This window comes from Crocuta crocuta, unplaced genomic scaffold (assembly GCF_008692635.1).
Source record: "Crocuta crocuta isolate KB4526 unplaced genomic scaffold, BGI_CrCroc_1.0 scaffold475, whole genome shotgun sequence".
NCBI classification, from domain to species: Eukaryota; Metazoa; Chordata; class Mammalia; order Carnivora; family Hyaenidae; genus Crocuta; species Crocuta crocuta.
The window spans coordinates 990,336-1,005,721 of NW_027529518.1; the positions used below are offsets into that span (position 1 = coordinate 990,336).

A 15,386-nucleotide genomic window follows, 5' to 3' on the forward strand; every position below is an offset into this window, starting at 1 on the left:
AAGTTTTCATGGTCTGGGTGGTTTTTAAGAGTAGAAAGCTCCCGTGACACAGGAGCTACAAATTAAAAGGTTTTCTTTGTGGGGGAATGAAACTTCATTATAAGAACGACAAACCCAAGGATCAAAGCCATGGTCATGTAAAAGAATAAAATTCATTGGCTTGAGAAACAGGGAAATCACAACTGATTTTAATGATCTCTCTCCTTTTCCAAAAAGGTTAAGCCAAGGATGACAAAAAGGACATTAGAGCCTTGGGCAACTTGACCTGACCTGCAACTAGACCCATCCTGGTTTCTAGTGTAAGTCGTTGAGGAAGATTCCCTGTGTTAAGCACCATGCAGAAATCCTAGGAGACGCTCTTTAAACCCTCTCTGCTATAAACTGCAATATGAAGGGCAGAAGGCCAGCCCAGTACATATGCTTAGCTGCAGTGACTCTTGCTTGGTCCCCAGTGGACTCAAATGGCCACCAACTGGGACCAAAGATGGAGTGTTTTGTTTGTTTGCTTTTGCGGAAAGGAGAAGAAGTAAATTAAAAATAAGAGGGAGTGGGTGAAGCTGGCTTCCTGAAGAATTAAGAAATGGGTCATTGAACAAAGCTAAAATGAGGCCTAGCTCCATCTGCCTTCTGGTGAAGAATTACAAGGGCCTTTTTATAGCCTTCTTTTATTGAACAACAGCAATACTAGTTATTGTTCTTTTTTTTTTTCCCAGTTTATATATTTTGAGAGAGAAAGAGAGCACGAGTAGGGTAGGGGGGCAGAGAAAGAGGGAGAGAGAGAGAATCCCAAGCAAGCCCCACGAGTCTGCGTAAAGCTCCAGATGTGGGGTTCGATCCCACGAATGGTGAGATCATGACCTGAGCCGAAATCAAGTCAGCCACTCAACCGACTGAGCCACCCAGGTGCCCCATAGCTACCACTTCTTGAGGGCCTACTGTGTTCCAGGCACTATACTCTGCATTTCACAATCTCTCTGAATTCTCTCAGCAATCTATTAAGGTAGAAATCATCAACTCCTTTGTACAGATGGGCAAACAGGGCCTCAGGGAAGAGAAAGAGCTAGTGCGTACTAGAGCAGAAATCCAAACCCGTGTTTGCTGATCCCAAAGTTATGCGCTGAAACACGACTACACTGTGTCTTATGATTGCCATGTAATGTTGAGATTTGCCTCCATGTGCGTTTTGTAAACCCCCAACTGTTTGGCTATATGTCTATCACTGAAAGTTATCGAAACCTTCAGATGGTATTTTTGCCCTTGTTTAAGTAGAAGAAGAAAGGACAAAACCTGGAGAGATGAGTTTCTTTTAAAGGAGCCACCAAGAGTTCGTACTCTGGGGGAAGAACTGGGACCACAGGCAGGGAAGAAACGGCACTTGCCTGACACTTCCTGTGCCCTGCAGGGGACAAGAATCACTACCACTGTGGGGCGTCTGGGTGGCTGTCAGGCATCCGACTTCAGCCTAGGTCATGATCTCACAGTTTGTGGGTTCGAGCCCCACATCAGGCTCTGTGCTGACAACTCAGAGCCTGGAGCCTGCTTCCGATTCTGTGTCTCCCTCTCTCTCTGACCCTCCCCTGCTCCCCTGCTCATGCTCTGTCTCTCTAAATAAATAAACATTAAAAAAAAAAAAAAGAATCACTACCACCGCAACATTTACAACAACAAAGGGTCAGAGGGTGCTAAGGGCTGGCCCACTGATGGGAGGCTCCCCAATCAAGGCTTCCCTGAGAGATCTTTCCCTGTCCTGCACACAAGCAAGTCTCAAGAGTCTGTTTCCTTTGGTACTTAGTAACCGACTACCAGCAGTAGCCCTCCTGGGTCAGAGTAAGGGGTGAAAATGTTTCAGGTGTTTGTGGAGGTCAGAAGCATTAGTCCATTTAAGTTTATTTGTTTATTCTGAGAGACAGCGTGAGCAGGGGAGGAAGGGCAGAGAGAGAGAGAGGGGGAGACAGAATCCCAAGCAGGCTCCGAGCTGTCAGCACAGAGCCCAACAGGGGGCTCGAACTCACACACCCTGAGATCATGACCTGAGCCAAAATCAAGAGTTGGATGCTAAACCTACTGAGCCCCCAGGTCAGAAGCATTCTGATGTAGTGAAACGGGAATTGTTTTTGTTTTTTTTTTTTAATTTTTAGATATTTATTTATTTTTTAGAAAGAAAAAGAGTGTGAGCAGGGGAGAGGAGCAGAGAGAGGGAGACACAGAATCTGAAGCAGGCTCCAGGCTCTGAGCTGTCAGCACAGAGCCTGACACAGGGCTTGAACTCATAAACTGTGAGATCGTGACCTGAGCCAAGTTGGATGCTTAACTGCCTGAGTCACTCAGGCGCCCCGACACTGGAATTGTTAAAGGAGATATTGCCCAACTGCCTTATCGGGAAAAGGTCAGGAGACTCATCCTGCCCAGCAGCCTTGTTTCAATCAATTCTCCACCTACCTTACATGTTCTCTGGGAGGTGAATATAAAGTAATGACAGATTTCAGATTCCTAAACATCTACCAGAACATATACAGCCCCAACCGTGTTGTGTCCATCAGTTGATTCTGACATTACTTAAAACATTTCCAGGGGCGCCTGGGTGGCTTAGTCGGTTAAGCGTCCGACTTTCGCTTAGGTCATGATCTCGCGGTTCGTGGGTTCGAGCCCCGCGTCGGGCTCTGTGCTGACTGCCAGCTCAGAGCCTGGAGCCTGTTTCAGTCTGTGACTCCCTCTCTCTCTGACCCTCCCCTGCTCATGCTGTCTCTCTCTCTCTCTCCTAGAATAAATAAAACATTAAAAAAAAAAAATTTCTGGACCTTCTCTTTGGAAATCCCATTTGAAGCCAACCAAAGTGTCATGGGAAATGAACAGCCCCATTATTTCATCTTCTTGCTCCAAAGAGGCCCCACATGGTGTGAACATGCTTGATCAGCTACCCCACTCAACAGTTCGGTTCCAAAAGACTTGTAGATATTTCTGCCAAATCCAGTTTACCTTTACAGGAAGAGTGGCCTACACTTCTTCACCCTTGCTCTGGACATTTAGTTACCTGGCCTGCTCGACCGAACTATAATGATGTGATAACATCAGCAACAGCCATCATTTACTCAGAGCCTGCATGCTGGAACACATCTTCACAACAATGCTGTAGAGTAAGTATCGTCCCCATCTTACAAATCAGGTAACAGAATTTGATGTCTAATGACATCCTTGCCCGAAGCACAGTGTCGAGACCAAGATTAAAATCTCCATCTGCATCATTCTAAAGACTGCACTCTTCCCAAGATGCACCCGTCACCTGGCTCATGTATGGTAAGACCTCTCAGGGGCCTTCTTATTATAATCCTCAGCCTACACCACTGAAGATCAGCTGGCTGAGAATGAGCAAATGACAAGCCACAAAGACTGGCCATATGCCCTCAAGGCTTTTCCCAAAGAAGATGTAGAAAAATGTTTTGAGGACTGGTGGCATCCATATAATCAGTCTATGACCTACCAATGCACTTGCTTTGAAGGAAGCAATAATATGTAAAGAGTGTAGAAGCTCTAGTATGTTAAGTCAATAATTTCTTAAAGGCAGTTATAGTTCTTCATGGACGCATCTCCTATGCCTTCTGGGCTATAAGAGCTCTGGTGCACGGACCCAGGATCATAAGAGGAGACTGGCCCTGCCCACCATCAGAATCACATTTCAAAGGGAAATTGTGAGGTGGTATTTATTTGTTGAGGATATGGATATTCTGAGACTGGCTCTGAAGGCCTCCAAATGTTCTCCATATAATGAACTGATCCAGTTGAGCACAGGAAGGGCTGGTCTAAGTACGAATAGGACACAATCTGTTTATAGTAACAAGCCATGAGTCTTTAATAGGTGGTTACAGACATCAGTATTGAGCCATGAAAAGGTGTTCTGCTACTTCAGACATGACAGTGGTCAGGTACAGCCCATCCCAGATCCCAGACGTGGTATACCATATTAAGCTGTCAGTCAGCGGGGTAAGCTGGGTTTTTCTCACTCAATGCTGAATGTAGAGTTACTGTATGCAACACCATAATCTTAAGGGATAAATGTCACGTATTGCCATAGAGTAGGTCCTGAAAAATACCTGTCACTAAACACTACTTTTGAGATAAAGCTATGATCTCAGAGGGATTATTACATGGAGGTACACTCCAAATTTATCTGTCTTACCTTACCGGGATTTTAAAAAGTCTTCAGCTGCCGTACGTATCTCATGCTATACCAAATCAAGGCCTTCTCTACATGATCCATTTTTCCTTCAAAGTCTCTCCATGACTAATCTGGACTCACCTGAAGCAAGGTAGGAGCCATGAACTGCCGTACTAATAAGCAGTGGGTCACTTCGGTTCCTTCATGCTAGGGCACGCAGTCAGCCTAACATAGCAGTTCCCCACATCAGAAAGAACCAAGAGTCATGTTTCTGCTTCCAGGAAAACTAAAGCAGAAATGAAACCCAAAAATGTCTGCGGGGACCAAGAACTATAGAGCCAGGTGAACATTCTCTCCTCTTACCAGTAAGCAGAGCTTTCTGTGGGGTAGCGGCCAAAGGAAGAACTAGCCACAGAAAGAGAGCGCTGGGATGCGGAAGACCATACTAAAGTTTCTAATCCCCAAACCATCACGACAGGTGCTGCTGAGAAGAGCCACTGGGCCTTGACTTTGGCATGATTTTAGTCTGGCCTGTCACTAGACAAATTTGCAATCAAAGGACTTCAGGACCTGAATCAATGCCTTGGAATATTATGTCCACGATCCATTGTTTACTTTCTTTCCTGTGCCCCCCTCCTCTTGGCTCTGAAGTCTGTCTCATATGTTTCCTTCCCATCGGTATTTCCATCGGCTATCCCATATTTAAAGTTGAATGGGGGCCCCTGTCTGGCTCGGTCAGTGGAGCATGTGACTCTTGATCTTGGGGTTGTCACTTTAGCCCCATGATGGGTATAGAGATTACTTAAAAAAAAATCTTTGGGGAGCCTGGCCGGCTCAGTGTGTGGAGCGTGTGGCTCTTGATCTCAGGGTTGAGAGTTTGAGCCCCATGCTGGGTGTAGAGATTACATAAAAATAAATTCTTTAAGAAGAGAAAAAGTTGTATGTACACTGCCTTGAGCCATCTGGAGGAAAGCCACTACATAAACCTAAAACACAAACAAGCAAAATCCAAATAACAAATAATCTATTTTAGCATGGGAGCTATATATAGCAACTGCTGTATATCACTAGTCTGTTTGGATGTGACTGCAATGAGCTGTGCATGCGTACATGTGTGTCTGAATATGTATACACTGTGGCCTTATCTTCACATAATTCCTTCACCATCAAACTGAAGATGGCGAAGTTGTATCTATATATAGATATAGATATATGTCTCTCTATATAACATTTTAATCTATTTGCCAGGGGTCATTTGGGCTGTTTTCATAGTTTGGCTATTGTTGATGGCGCTGCTATAAACTTTGGGGTGCATGTGCCCCTTCAAATCAGCATGTTTGTATCTTTTGGATAAATACCTAGTAGTGCAATTGCTGGGTTATAGGGTAGTTCTATTTTTAGTTTTTTGAAGAACCTACATACTGTTTTCCAGAGTGGCTGTACCACTCTGCATTTCCACCAACAGATGTTGGCAAGGATGCAGAGAAAGGGGAACTCTAATGCACTTATTTTAAGAACACTATGTAGGGGTGCCTGAGTGGCTCAGTTGAAGATAAGACCTATAGGCCATAGTGTATGTGTGTATGCATGTGTGTGTCTGTGTATGTGTATACATACACAGACACACACACATATATATATTATATATATATATACACACACACATACATATATATATAATGGAATACTACTAGGCAATGAGAAAGAATGAAATCTTCTTTGCAACAATGTGGATGGAACTAGAGTGTATTATGCTAAGGAAAATAAGTCAGAGAAAGACAGATATCATATGATTTCACTCATATGTGGAATTCGAGAAACACAACAGATGAACATAGGGGACGGGAAAGAAAAAGAAGATAAAAACAGAGAGGGAGGCAAACCATAAGAAACTCTTAAAGACAGAGAACAACATGAAGGTTTCTGTAGGGGAGGTGGGGGGGATGGGTTAAGTGGGTGATGGGCATTAAGGAGATTACTTGTTGGGATGAGCACTGGGTGTCATACATAAGAATCACTGGGTTCTACTCCTGAAGCTACATACTGTATGTTACCTAACTTAAATTTAAATTGAAAAAATTAAATAAGTGCATTATGGGGGTGCTGGAGTGGCTCAGTTAATTGGGCGTCTGACTCTTGATTTCGGCTCAGGTCATCATCTTGTGGTTTGTGGGATCGAGCCCCGTGTCGGGCTCTGCACTTTCAGTGCGGAGCCTGCTTGGGATTCTCTCTCTCCCTCCCTCCCTGCCCTTCCCCTGCTCACACATGCTCTCTCTCTCTCAAAAAATAAAGAAGTAAGCTTAAAAACTAAGTGCATCATGAAAACAATAAACTATTCTCCCTCAACTTTCCTAGATTATAGGGGCCAAAAGAAGACATTTTTGGCTCTCAGTTTTAAAATTATATTGCATATGTCAGGAATTGGGAGTTAAGGGATGATCTCACACTCACTCCCACTGGTTGATATGCCACAGTCTATCCATCTAACCAGCATAAGAGAGAGAGAAGAAAACCCTACTTTTCTGCAACATCCAATATGTTTTGAAATAGGAACAAAACTCCTTGAAAACGAAAATAATTGCTTCATATACTCCTGCGTTGGCCTTTGTAACTAAGCAGAGAAATTCTGAAGAGGCGTGGTGAACACTGGAAGATTTGTCTCATCAGTGGAAATAAGGGTGCATCACACACACGGTATGTGTGTGTGCTTTGTGTGTGTTTTAATTTCTCAGGTGAAACGGGAGGTAAGATCATGGAGGAGGGAGAGGAGGCTCATCTCGGGGAGTATATTCACTAATGCCAGGTGCCTCACGTACACTACTGGGAGTCCCAGAGTCGTCCTGAGAACACACAAAATGGATACCGATGTATTATATGCAGAAGTGGCTATGTGGAACTGTCAAGAAGATAACAGCAATATTCAGGAGCGGACATGGATCCAGGCCCAACTGGCCCAGCAACACGACAAGGAGCGAGACCTGCCAGGACCGGATCACAAAGGGGACTAAGATATCATGCCACGAAGTACAAGTATTTTATATACAGAACTGCTAAGTCTCAAAATCACTAGGAAAGCATAAAACCCTATGGGAGGTGTGCCGATTGTAGGAGAAGCTACTAGAGCACACACATACGGCTGAGAAAAAACACTCAGAAGAATAACTGTAAAGGGGTATATGGAGGAGAGGTGAAGGAGAGGCTAGCATTCAGGTGCTGGTCAAAGACAATGGGGCTGGGAGGCCTGAAGATTTGGCTGCCCCATCCTCAAGGTTAAGGGTGAGCCACATGGAATCCAGAGGAGGTAGGAGAAACCTCAGAGAGCTGTAGTTGCTCAGGGTTCACGTGAACACGGGTGGACACCTGATGACAGTGGATAAACAAAATGTGGTATATCCAGACAGTGAACTATTATTTGGCCATAAAAAGGAATTAAGTACTGATACACGCTGCAACGAAGATGAACCCTAAAAACTTTATGCTACGTAAATGGGTCTATTTATATGGAACACCCAGAATAGGTAAATCCAAAGAGACAGAAAGCAGACTGGTGCTTGCTTGCCACGCGCTGGGGGAAGGGGGGAATGGAGAATGACTGGTAATGAGTACAAGCTCTCTCTTTGGAGCGAAGCAAAAGTCCTAAAACTAGACAGAGGTAGTAATTATACCACATCATGTATGTACAAAATGCCCCTGAACTGTATACTCTAGACTGGTTGATTTTATGTTATGTGAATTTCACCTCAATTACACACACAGGCGTGGAGCCTGTGTTTTGACACTTCGAGGGGGAACTCTCCCTGGACTGCTTCTTGTTAAGCTGTAAACTCCTCACCACAAGCAGGCCCTGGATTCTACTGATCACTACGCCCCACGGGGCCCAGTGTATGAGAAGTGTTCAGTCTTTGTTGGATGAACCTGAATGATCAGACGCTAAATGTACAGACAACATAGCACTTTTGTCTAACTAGCAGTTTTTGAACATGTATCAGTTCAAGTAGTTCCTGTTACACTAATTTAAAGACAAACAACGGGCTTTACCTTCCAGAGGGTGTCAAACCATCTGGAAGAAGAATGAAAATTTTAGTCCGTGATCCAGATATTGCGCCTAACGGTTCTGAAACGGTGTATGAGGATGTATCTACTACAGTGCTCACTCTTCATACAGGTATCTTCAGCGCCAATTCAGGCAAAGCCGATGTTTACCTGTGGTTAGAGCCAGTGTTAACTTACTCCCATGGGATCCTTTATGCTTCTCTTGGTCCTAGAGATTCTCTAACTGAAATTCTCTGTAGTTCCACAAAGGCAAAAGATGGAGGATTTTCTGCCTCTGGCAGTTGTACAAAAGCTTTGCCTATAGGATACACGGTAGCTCAGATGAAAGAGTGTACCCTCTCATGAGCCAAGTTCACTGATTCCAAGAGCTCTCTGCTAAACCCCAGAAGCCAATGTTTATCTCGATCCAAGATGGGGTGTGGGGTGGTTGTGGTGGGGAGGTCAGAAGGACAAATAACAGGCTTATGCGGTACTCCCTTGGACTAGATCTGTGGAGACATTCTCTTCATTCATGTTTTAATGGATTGGTTTCATAAGAGCTAATGGTAGAAAGGATGTGACTATACTTAGAGAAACAGTGGACTAAACTCTTTAAAAGCTGAGTAGTCTGTTTGTACTCGCATAGAGGGAGGGTATAAACGGCTCTGACAACCCAGCTGACGTGGATATTGATCCATATTTTCTGTAGTATCAATATGTTCCTTTCAATCAGGTGTCTTTACTGACAAGTCTTGTTTCCTCTCAGGATCCTCGATTTTCATAAATTTTCCTGACTAAAAGTAAAATGCATGGAAAGGAATACAAACCCAACCAGTAATGATAACAAGGTTACAACGGATTTGACCATATGAAGTGGTAACTGTTACTTAAGACTAAGTGAAATGGGAAATTCAAAGAAAGCTCTGGAAAGAGGTTTCACTATAGGTGAGACGTGCAGTGTGCAGCTAATCTTTATAAATGGTACAAATGGAGGGCACACATTTCCTCGGGCTACAGAACGCTGTACTATTAAATGTATATTCTTGAGTAATTTTTAAAAAAAAAAAATCTACTTTGACACTATTCCCTAGTCCAATCATAGCACTAGGTCAGTAATTTAAGTATAGGTTAATTATAACCTGAGGTTACTAATCAAGAAAGAGTCACTTCCTGGATTATATTACTCTTCTACTGTCTGCAAATATGTTTGATTTCCTTCCTTCCTTTCTCCCTCCCTCTCGACGAACCTTCCTTCCTTCCCTCCCTCCCTAGATAGCACATGTCAACAATGAAAGTTGTTTTCAAGCAACAGACTTTTCAGAAGTATAAATAGGGGTTTGGAATAATAGCTTTTCTTGATACTGTTTGTTTTCTGTTATTATTTTGTTTGATACCCTGAGATATTTAAAACTAGCAAATTAAAAAAAAGAACTTCAGTTAACATAGTTCTTTTAATGGTGCAAAAGTACATTTCACTAATTTTTAGACTCATTCCAATTTAGGAGGCTTTGGATTCCACCACTTGGGAGAAGAGGACTTTCTTGATTCTCAGGAAATATCATTTATAAAAGTATACTGAGCATGAAGTAGTTTATATGAGCAAAATTCCATTTAAAAAAATCTCACTGCAGGGGCAACTGAGTGGCTCAGTAGATTAAGTGGCAGACTCTTGATTTCAGCTCAGGTCATGATCTTGCAGTTTGTGAGATCGAGCCCCACATTAGGCTCCATGTGCAGAGCCTGTTTTTGATTCTTTCTCTCCCTCTCTTTCTGCCCCTCCCCAGCTCATGCTCAGTGTTTCTCAAAATGAATAAACAAAGTTAAATTTTTTTTTTTTTTTCTAAATCCCACCAGGGCACCTGGGTGGCTCAGTTGACTGAGCATCTCACTCTTGATTTCGGCTCAGGTCATGAGCTCACGGGCATGGGACTGAGCCCCACCTCAGGCTCTGTGCGAAGCATGGAGCCTGCTTGGGATTCCTCTCCCTCTCTCTCTGCCCCTACCCCGCTCATGTGTGCTGGTGCGCACGCTCTCTCTTTCTCTCTCTCTCAAAATAAATAAAATAAACTTTAGAAAAAAATCCCACTGATTCAAAAAACATAGGCCTGGGAAGAAATTCTTTTGAATTAACTAAAACTGGATCATCTGATTTTGTTTTTCTTGAAGAGCAATAGGAGATGTATCCATCAGGATTACAGCATTGGCCTTAAACAAACACAACAGTACGGAAACCAATATTAGCACTTGATATATTGTAGGTGCTCAAATATTTGTTAAATGAGTAAATAAATGAATGAATACATTAACAAATAATTGTATTGTCAACTAAATTTTCCTCTTTAAGAACAGACCATGGTTGGGGGTGCCTGGGTGGCTTAGTCGTTTAAGCATCCGACTCTTGATTTTGGCTCAGGTTGTGATCCTACTGTTCATGAGACTGAGCCCTGCATTGGGCTCTGTGCTGTCAGTGAGGAGCCTGCTTGGAATTCTCTCTCTCCCTCTCTCTCTGCCCCTCTGATGCTTGCCTTCTCTCTTTCTCGCTCGCTCTCTCAAAATAAATAAACATTTAAAAAATAAAGTGTATTAAAAAAAAAAAGAACAGGGGCGCCTGGGTGGCTTAGTCGGTTAGGCGTCCCACTTTCGCTTAGGTCATGATCTCACAGTTTGTGGGTTCCAGCCCCGCGTCGGGCTCTGTGCTGACTGCCAGCTCAGAGCCTGGAGCCTATTTTGGAGTCTGTGTCTCCCTCTCTCTCTGACCCTCCCCTGCTCACGCTGTCTCTCTCCCTCTCTCTCCTAGAAATAAATAAAAATATTAAAAAAAAAAAAAAAAAGAACAGGGGGGCCTGGGTGGCTTCAGTAGGTTAAGCGCCTTACTTCGGCCCAGGTCATGATCTCACAGTTTGTGAGTTTGAGCCCTGTGTCAAGCTCTGTGCGGAGCCTGCTTCAGAATGTGTCTCCCTCTCTCTCTCTCTGCCTCTCCCTGGCTTGTGCTCTGTCTCCCCCCCCGTCTCAAAAATAAATATATATTTAAAACTTTTTTTTAAAAATAACAGACCAGAATTACAAGATACGCTGCTTAAAACAAATCAGTATTCAGGAATTATTCATTTTCACCCTATTAGCATACCAGTGGGTAAATCACTGGGATGGTTTCTCATGAAGCTTATGCAAGAACCACATATTTCACCTGTGGGCATTTTCTTTTTTAAGGATTATATTGATTACACCTGTTTTAAAGCATCTGCATTTTATAAAGCCAAATACCAATGGCTTTTCTCTGACGCTTAAAAAAATATCATAACAGTTAAGTACATTTTCATGATTTTCCTTAGAACCTGATGAGCTTTTAGGATGATAAATATGCACGATTTCTCCAGAGTGGAATGGATGTGTGGGGCCATGAGTCCCTTTAGCCCGATTCACATTTGCTGGAGGGAAGTCAGTCTCCCTGCAAGTTCAATGACTCATCCAGGGTGGTGTGCAACTTCAGTCTCATTAGCACCTCATTCTCACTGTCCCAGGTCAGTAACACGACTTAGTTGAGAAATAAGCTGTTTTCAGGCATGCGCTTGGGAAGAGGGGGTAGAGAGGGAAGGGAGAAAGGGAGAAGGAAGAGAAGAAACATGGATTGAACTGGCCAGTCGGCTAGGGACTTTACATTCATGACCTCACCTAATAGTTGTAACAGCCCTGTGAGATGCCCATCCCTTACGGAAGAGGACCTTGGGACTGTCGAGGTTAAGTGACTCACCCATGACCCCACACCGTAAGTAGCAGGACAGAGATACAAATCCAAGCTCGTCTGGCTCCAAAGCCTTCCTCTGTCCATTACATCACATTGTTAAGTCATTTCGTTTAGCAGCATGACCTGTTCTGATGTTGGTCCCCACTAGACTGTAAGCTCCTCAAAGCAAGTAACTTGCCTGTCTTCACCCTCGTATCCCTAGCATTAACTTGGTACCTAATCCATGGGATCTCAAAACATAAATGTTTGAATGAATGAATGAATGAATGAATGGGTAAGGAAAAAACCCCATAGACTGCCAGAGCAGAAGGACTCTAATCCAACCATCTCACTTTTTAGATGGGGAAACCAAAGTTCAGAGAGAGGAAGTCATTTGCCCTAGATTAAGCAACTCATTAGTAAAAGATTCAGAACTTGAGTTCCAGTATCTTCTGTATTCTCCTCTACAAGATGCTACCACTGATATAGATAGTTCTGGAAGCATGTTCATCAGCTCCATGTGGTTTCCTAAGTATTCTCCCCCTCCTAATTTTGTCCCTTAATCCCAAACTGTTCCTTACACATGTGAAGCAAGGGAGGTTGGGAATGCCATGAGCATTCTAGAATGAAACGTCCATCAGGACTGGAAATTTTGTCTGTTTTGTTCACTTCAACATGACTGGCACTTAGAAGGTGCTCAGTAAATATTTGCTGAATAAATAGTCCTTCCTTTCCGGTGACGATCAAATTCTTCACAGATGACAGATGTTAGCACAGATTATATTAACACTCAGTGATCAACCATTCCAGCAAAACCGCTTGATAAAATGATACTCCTCTTTCCCTCCCTATTCTTTTATTTTTTTAAATGGTTTTTAAAATTTATTTCTGAGAGAGAGAGAGACAGCGTGAACAGGGGACGGTCAGAGAGAGAGGGAGACACAGAATCCGAAGCAGGATCCAGGCTCTGAGCTAGCTGTCAGCACAGAGCCCGACGCGGGGCGCAAACCCACGAACCATGAGATCATGACCTGAGCCCAAGTCGGCTGCCCAACCGACTGAGCCACCCAGGCGCCTCTTTCCCTCCCTATTGTTCCTTTCTCCATCTCCCTCTATAATACGGGGGAAAGTCATGGCATTTGTTTCAGAGGACTGGTGTAAGGATAAAGAGTTAATACAGACAAGCACTTAGCATGGCGCTTAATACGCCGTTAACTCTCACTAAATGATAGCTATTAGTATGTATGTGATTTCCTCAGACCAATAAATAAATAAGGGTCCACATAATGAGGAGATGGAAGAAGCCAAAGTTGTTTTATGCTCCACACCTTGTAAAATGTCCCTGAATACACAGTTTTCTACATGCTTCAAAGTTTGTAAATTTTGTAAGGGCTATAGGTTATAGACAGCATCTGGCATACCACGGAAGGCCACGTGAATGTTTCTCCTAGGATTTTTTTCCTGTAATTATTGAAGGTAGAGAGAAGGCATAACTAACCTTGAGATGAACATATATGATTCCTCCGCAAATACTACGCTATTTAACGTTCAAAAAAGGTTACCTCTCCACGAGTTCTTGTCCATTCCAGCAAAGAGTGTCGTTTTCAGCCACAGGGCTGTGGCTGCAGACGTAGCCAGGCAAAGCACTATAGAAGCTGATGAAAGATTTCAACTTCTGAATTAGTTCCCTGAAAGAAAAAGAAAACATCTGTGCATAAGAGGCAAGTAAACCCAGTATGAGAAAAGTTTAATTTCCTTATCAGCATGACAGAAAGGCTCTGCCAAGCTGATTAGAGCCATAAATGATTTTAAAAGACATTCTTGGCTGCAAGGCCACAATTTAGTTTAAAAAAAAAATCAATAAAATGATATTAGGGGGAAAAAAGTTGTTTGCCATATAAGGTGCCTCTCCTATCAGAAGGATGATTTAATTCCAGCGTTCATTTTCTAGCATGTTCGGCTTCCATTGTTTGTTCAGAATGCTGTTACCTACATTCTCAAAGGTGCTGATAACAAGGCACACTGGAGCACTACATCTCTTTTGGTTTCTGGGTGTAATTGAGTGCATTGATTGTAATTTACAATGCTATTACCCTAGAGATGGCCCCTTTCCATATAGGCGCAGGCTAATAGTTGCAGATCAGAATTGCAGGGTGCTCAGAGCAGTGTACGCTCTATGAAATTCTCCCGACAATATAGTCAGAGAAACTCACATCTGCTAGAGGAGGAAGGTTTCTTTGTTCTTTGTGTGTTTATTGTGGTTCCTATGGGTGGAGGGGAGACAGGAGGGAGTGGGTCCTAGTATGTTTCATTAGTTATTTGCTTTGGCTTTTATTTTACATATAAGACAAATGTGTGCCTTGAGGAGGGAGGGAGAGAGAGGAGGAGAGAGTGAGCACTTTATATACACAAATATGTATCAACACATATACACACACTACCCAGCAACATTTTTGGCCTATTATTTTGTTTCCGATGTACAGGGACACACAAAATAAGACCCTACAGACTGAAGAGATGTGGATATGTTTATAAAGAAATATTAAAATATCTATACAATAGATGCCCGATGGTAAACAAACAAAAATAAAATACTCTTTATTTTTCTAAAGCAATGTTGCTGAAAAAAAGGAAGTTAAAGCGTTCTTCGTAATCAAGTCTATCTTGAGTCTCTACTAAGTTTTCGGAGACTCTGGCCAGGGAATTTGCTGGCAGTGGAGTAATTATTCAATACTGTCTCCAGGCTAAGAATGGACTGGCCTGATATATAGGCCTCTGGAGGAGCCAGAGGCCTCTCATTTGGAGAGGACATTTGGTGTGGGAGTCCTGAGCCCAGAAATGCCTTCTGGGGCTTATTCTCCAATCTGGCCAAAAGAGGAAGACTGGTAGAAACTCTTTTCTTGCATTTTTCCACTTTGTTACGATAAAACGATTCATTTCAACTGATGATTTGGAAGAGAGAGCACGCTTATAATACTCAGCACATCTTCACAAAGGCTAGGGGCATGGAAAAGCCAGGGTGATGGGCAGAACAGCTCGAGAAAGGGCACTGGGATGTATATAACTCTTGACGCCCCAACAGTTGCCTCCTGCTATGCTCGAACACCCTCGCAGCCTACTTCTGGGGGCTGAGCTCCATCACCCTCGAAAGTGGAAGAGGCTCAATACAGGACTCTGAAAATAAAAGTCAACATTATAGTTTCTAACAGGAAAAAGATGGGTTCAATTAACGCTAATAGGAGAGATGCTCTGTTTTACAAGGTAATAATACAGTTCCCAAGAGTGGAAACTGAAAGAGTAAAGGCCGAGGCTGAGTAACTCCCCCCACTCCATGAGGAAATGGAATATGGCCATTAGTCTATGGGGTGGGGGGCAGGTGACGGCCTGCTCTTTAATGAAAGAGTTTCCCTTAGGCCTCCTCCTACCTCCAAACACTAAGATAGCACATGGGAAGAAAAATTGAACTCATGGCAATGC

The 15,386-nt window shown here is 43.2% G+C and overlaps 1 protein-coding gene across 1 annotated transcript in view; it reads right to left on the reverse strand.

The window, feature by feature from the left end:
• Window positions 1-15,386, reverse strand: part of GPC3 (glypican 3) — a 349,971-nt gene that overhangs the window by 68,779 nt on the left and 265,806 nt on the right. The window contains exon 4 of the mRNA XM_077760811.1: window positions 13,472-13,597. Coding sequence (XP_077616937.1) covers window positions 13,472-13,597 — 126 coding nt within the window. The remainder of the gene's footprint in view (window positions 1-13,471; window positions 13,598-15,386) is intronic.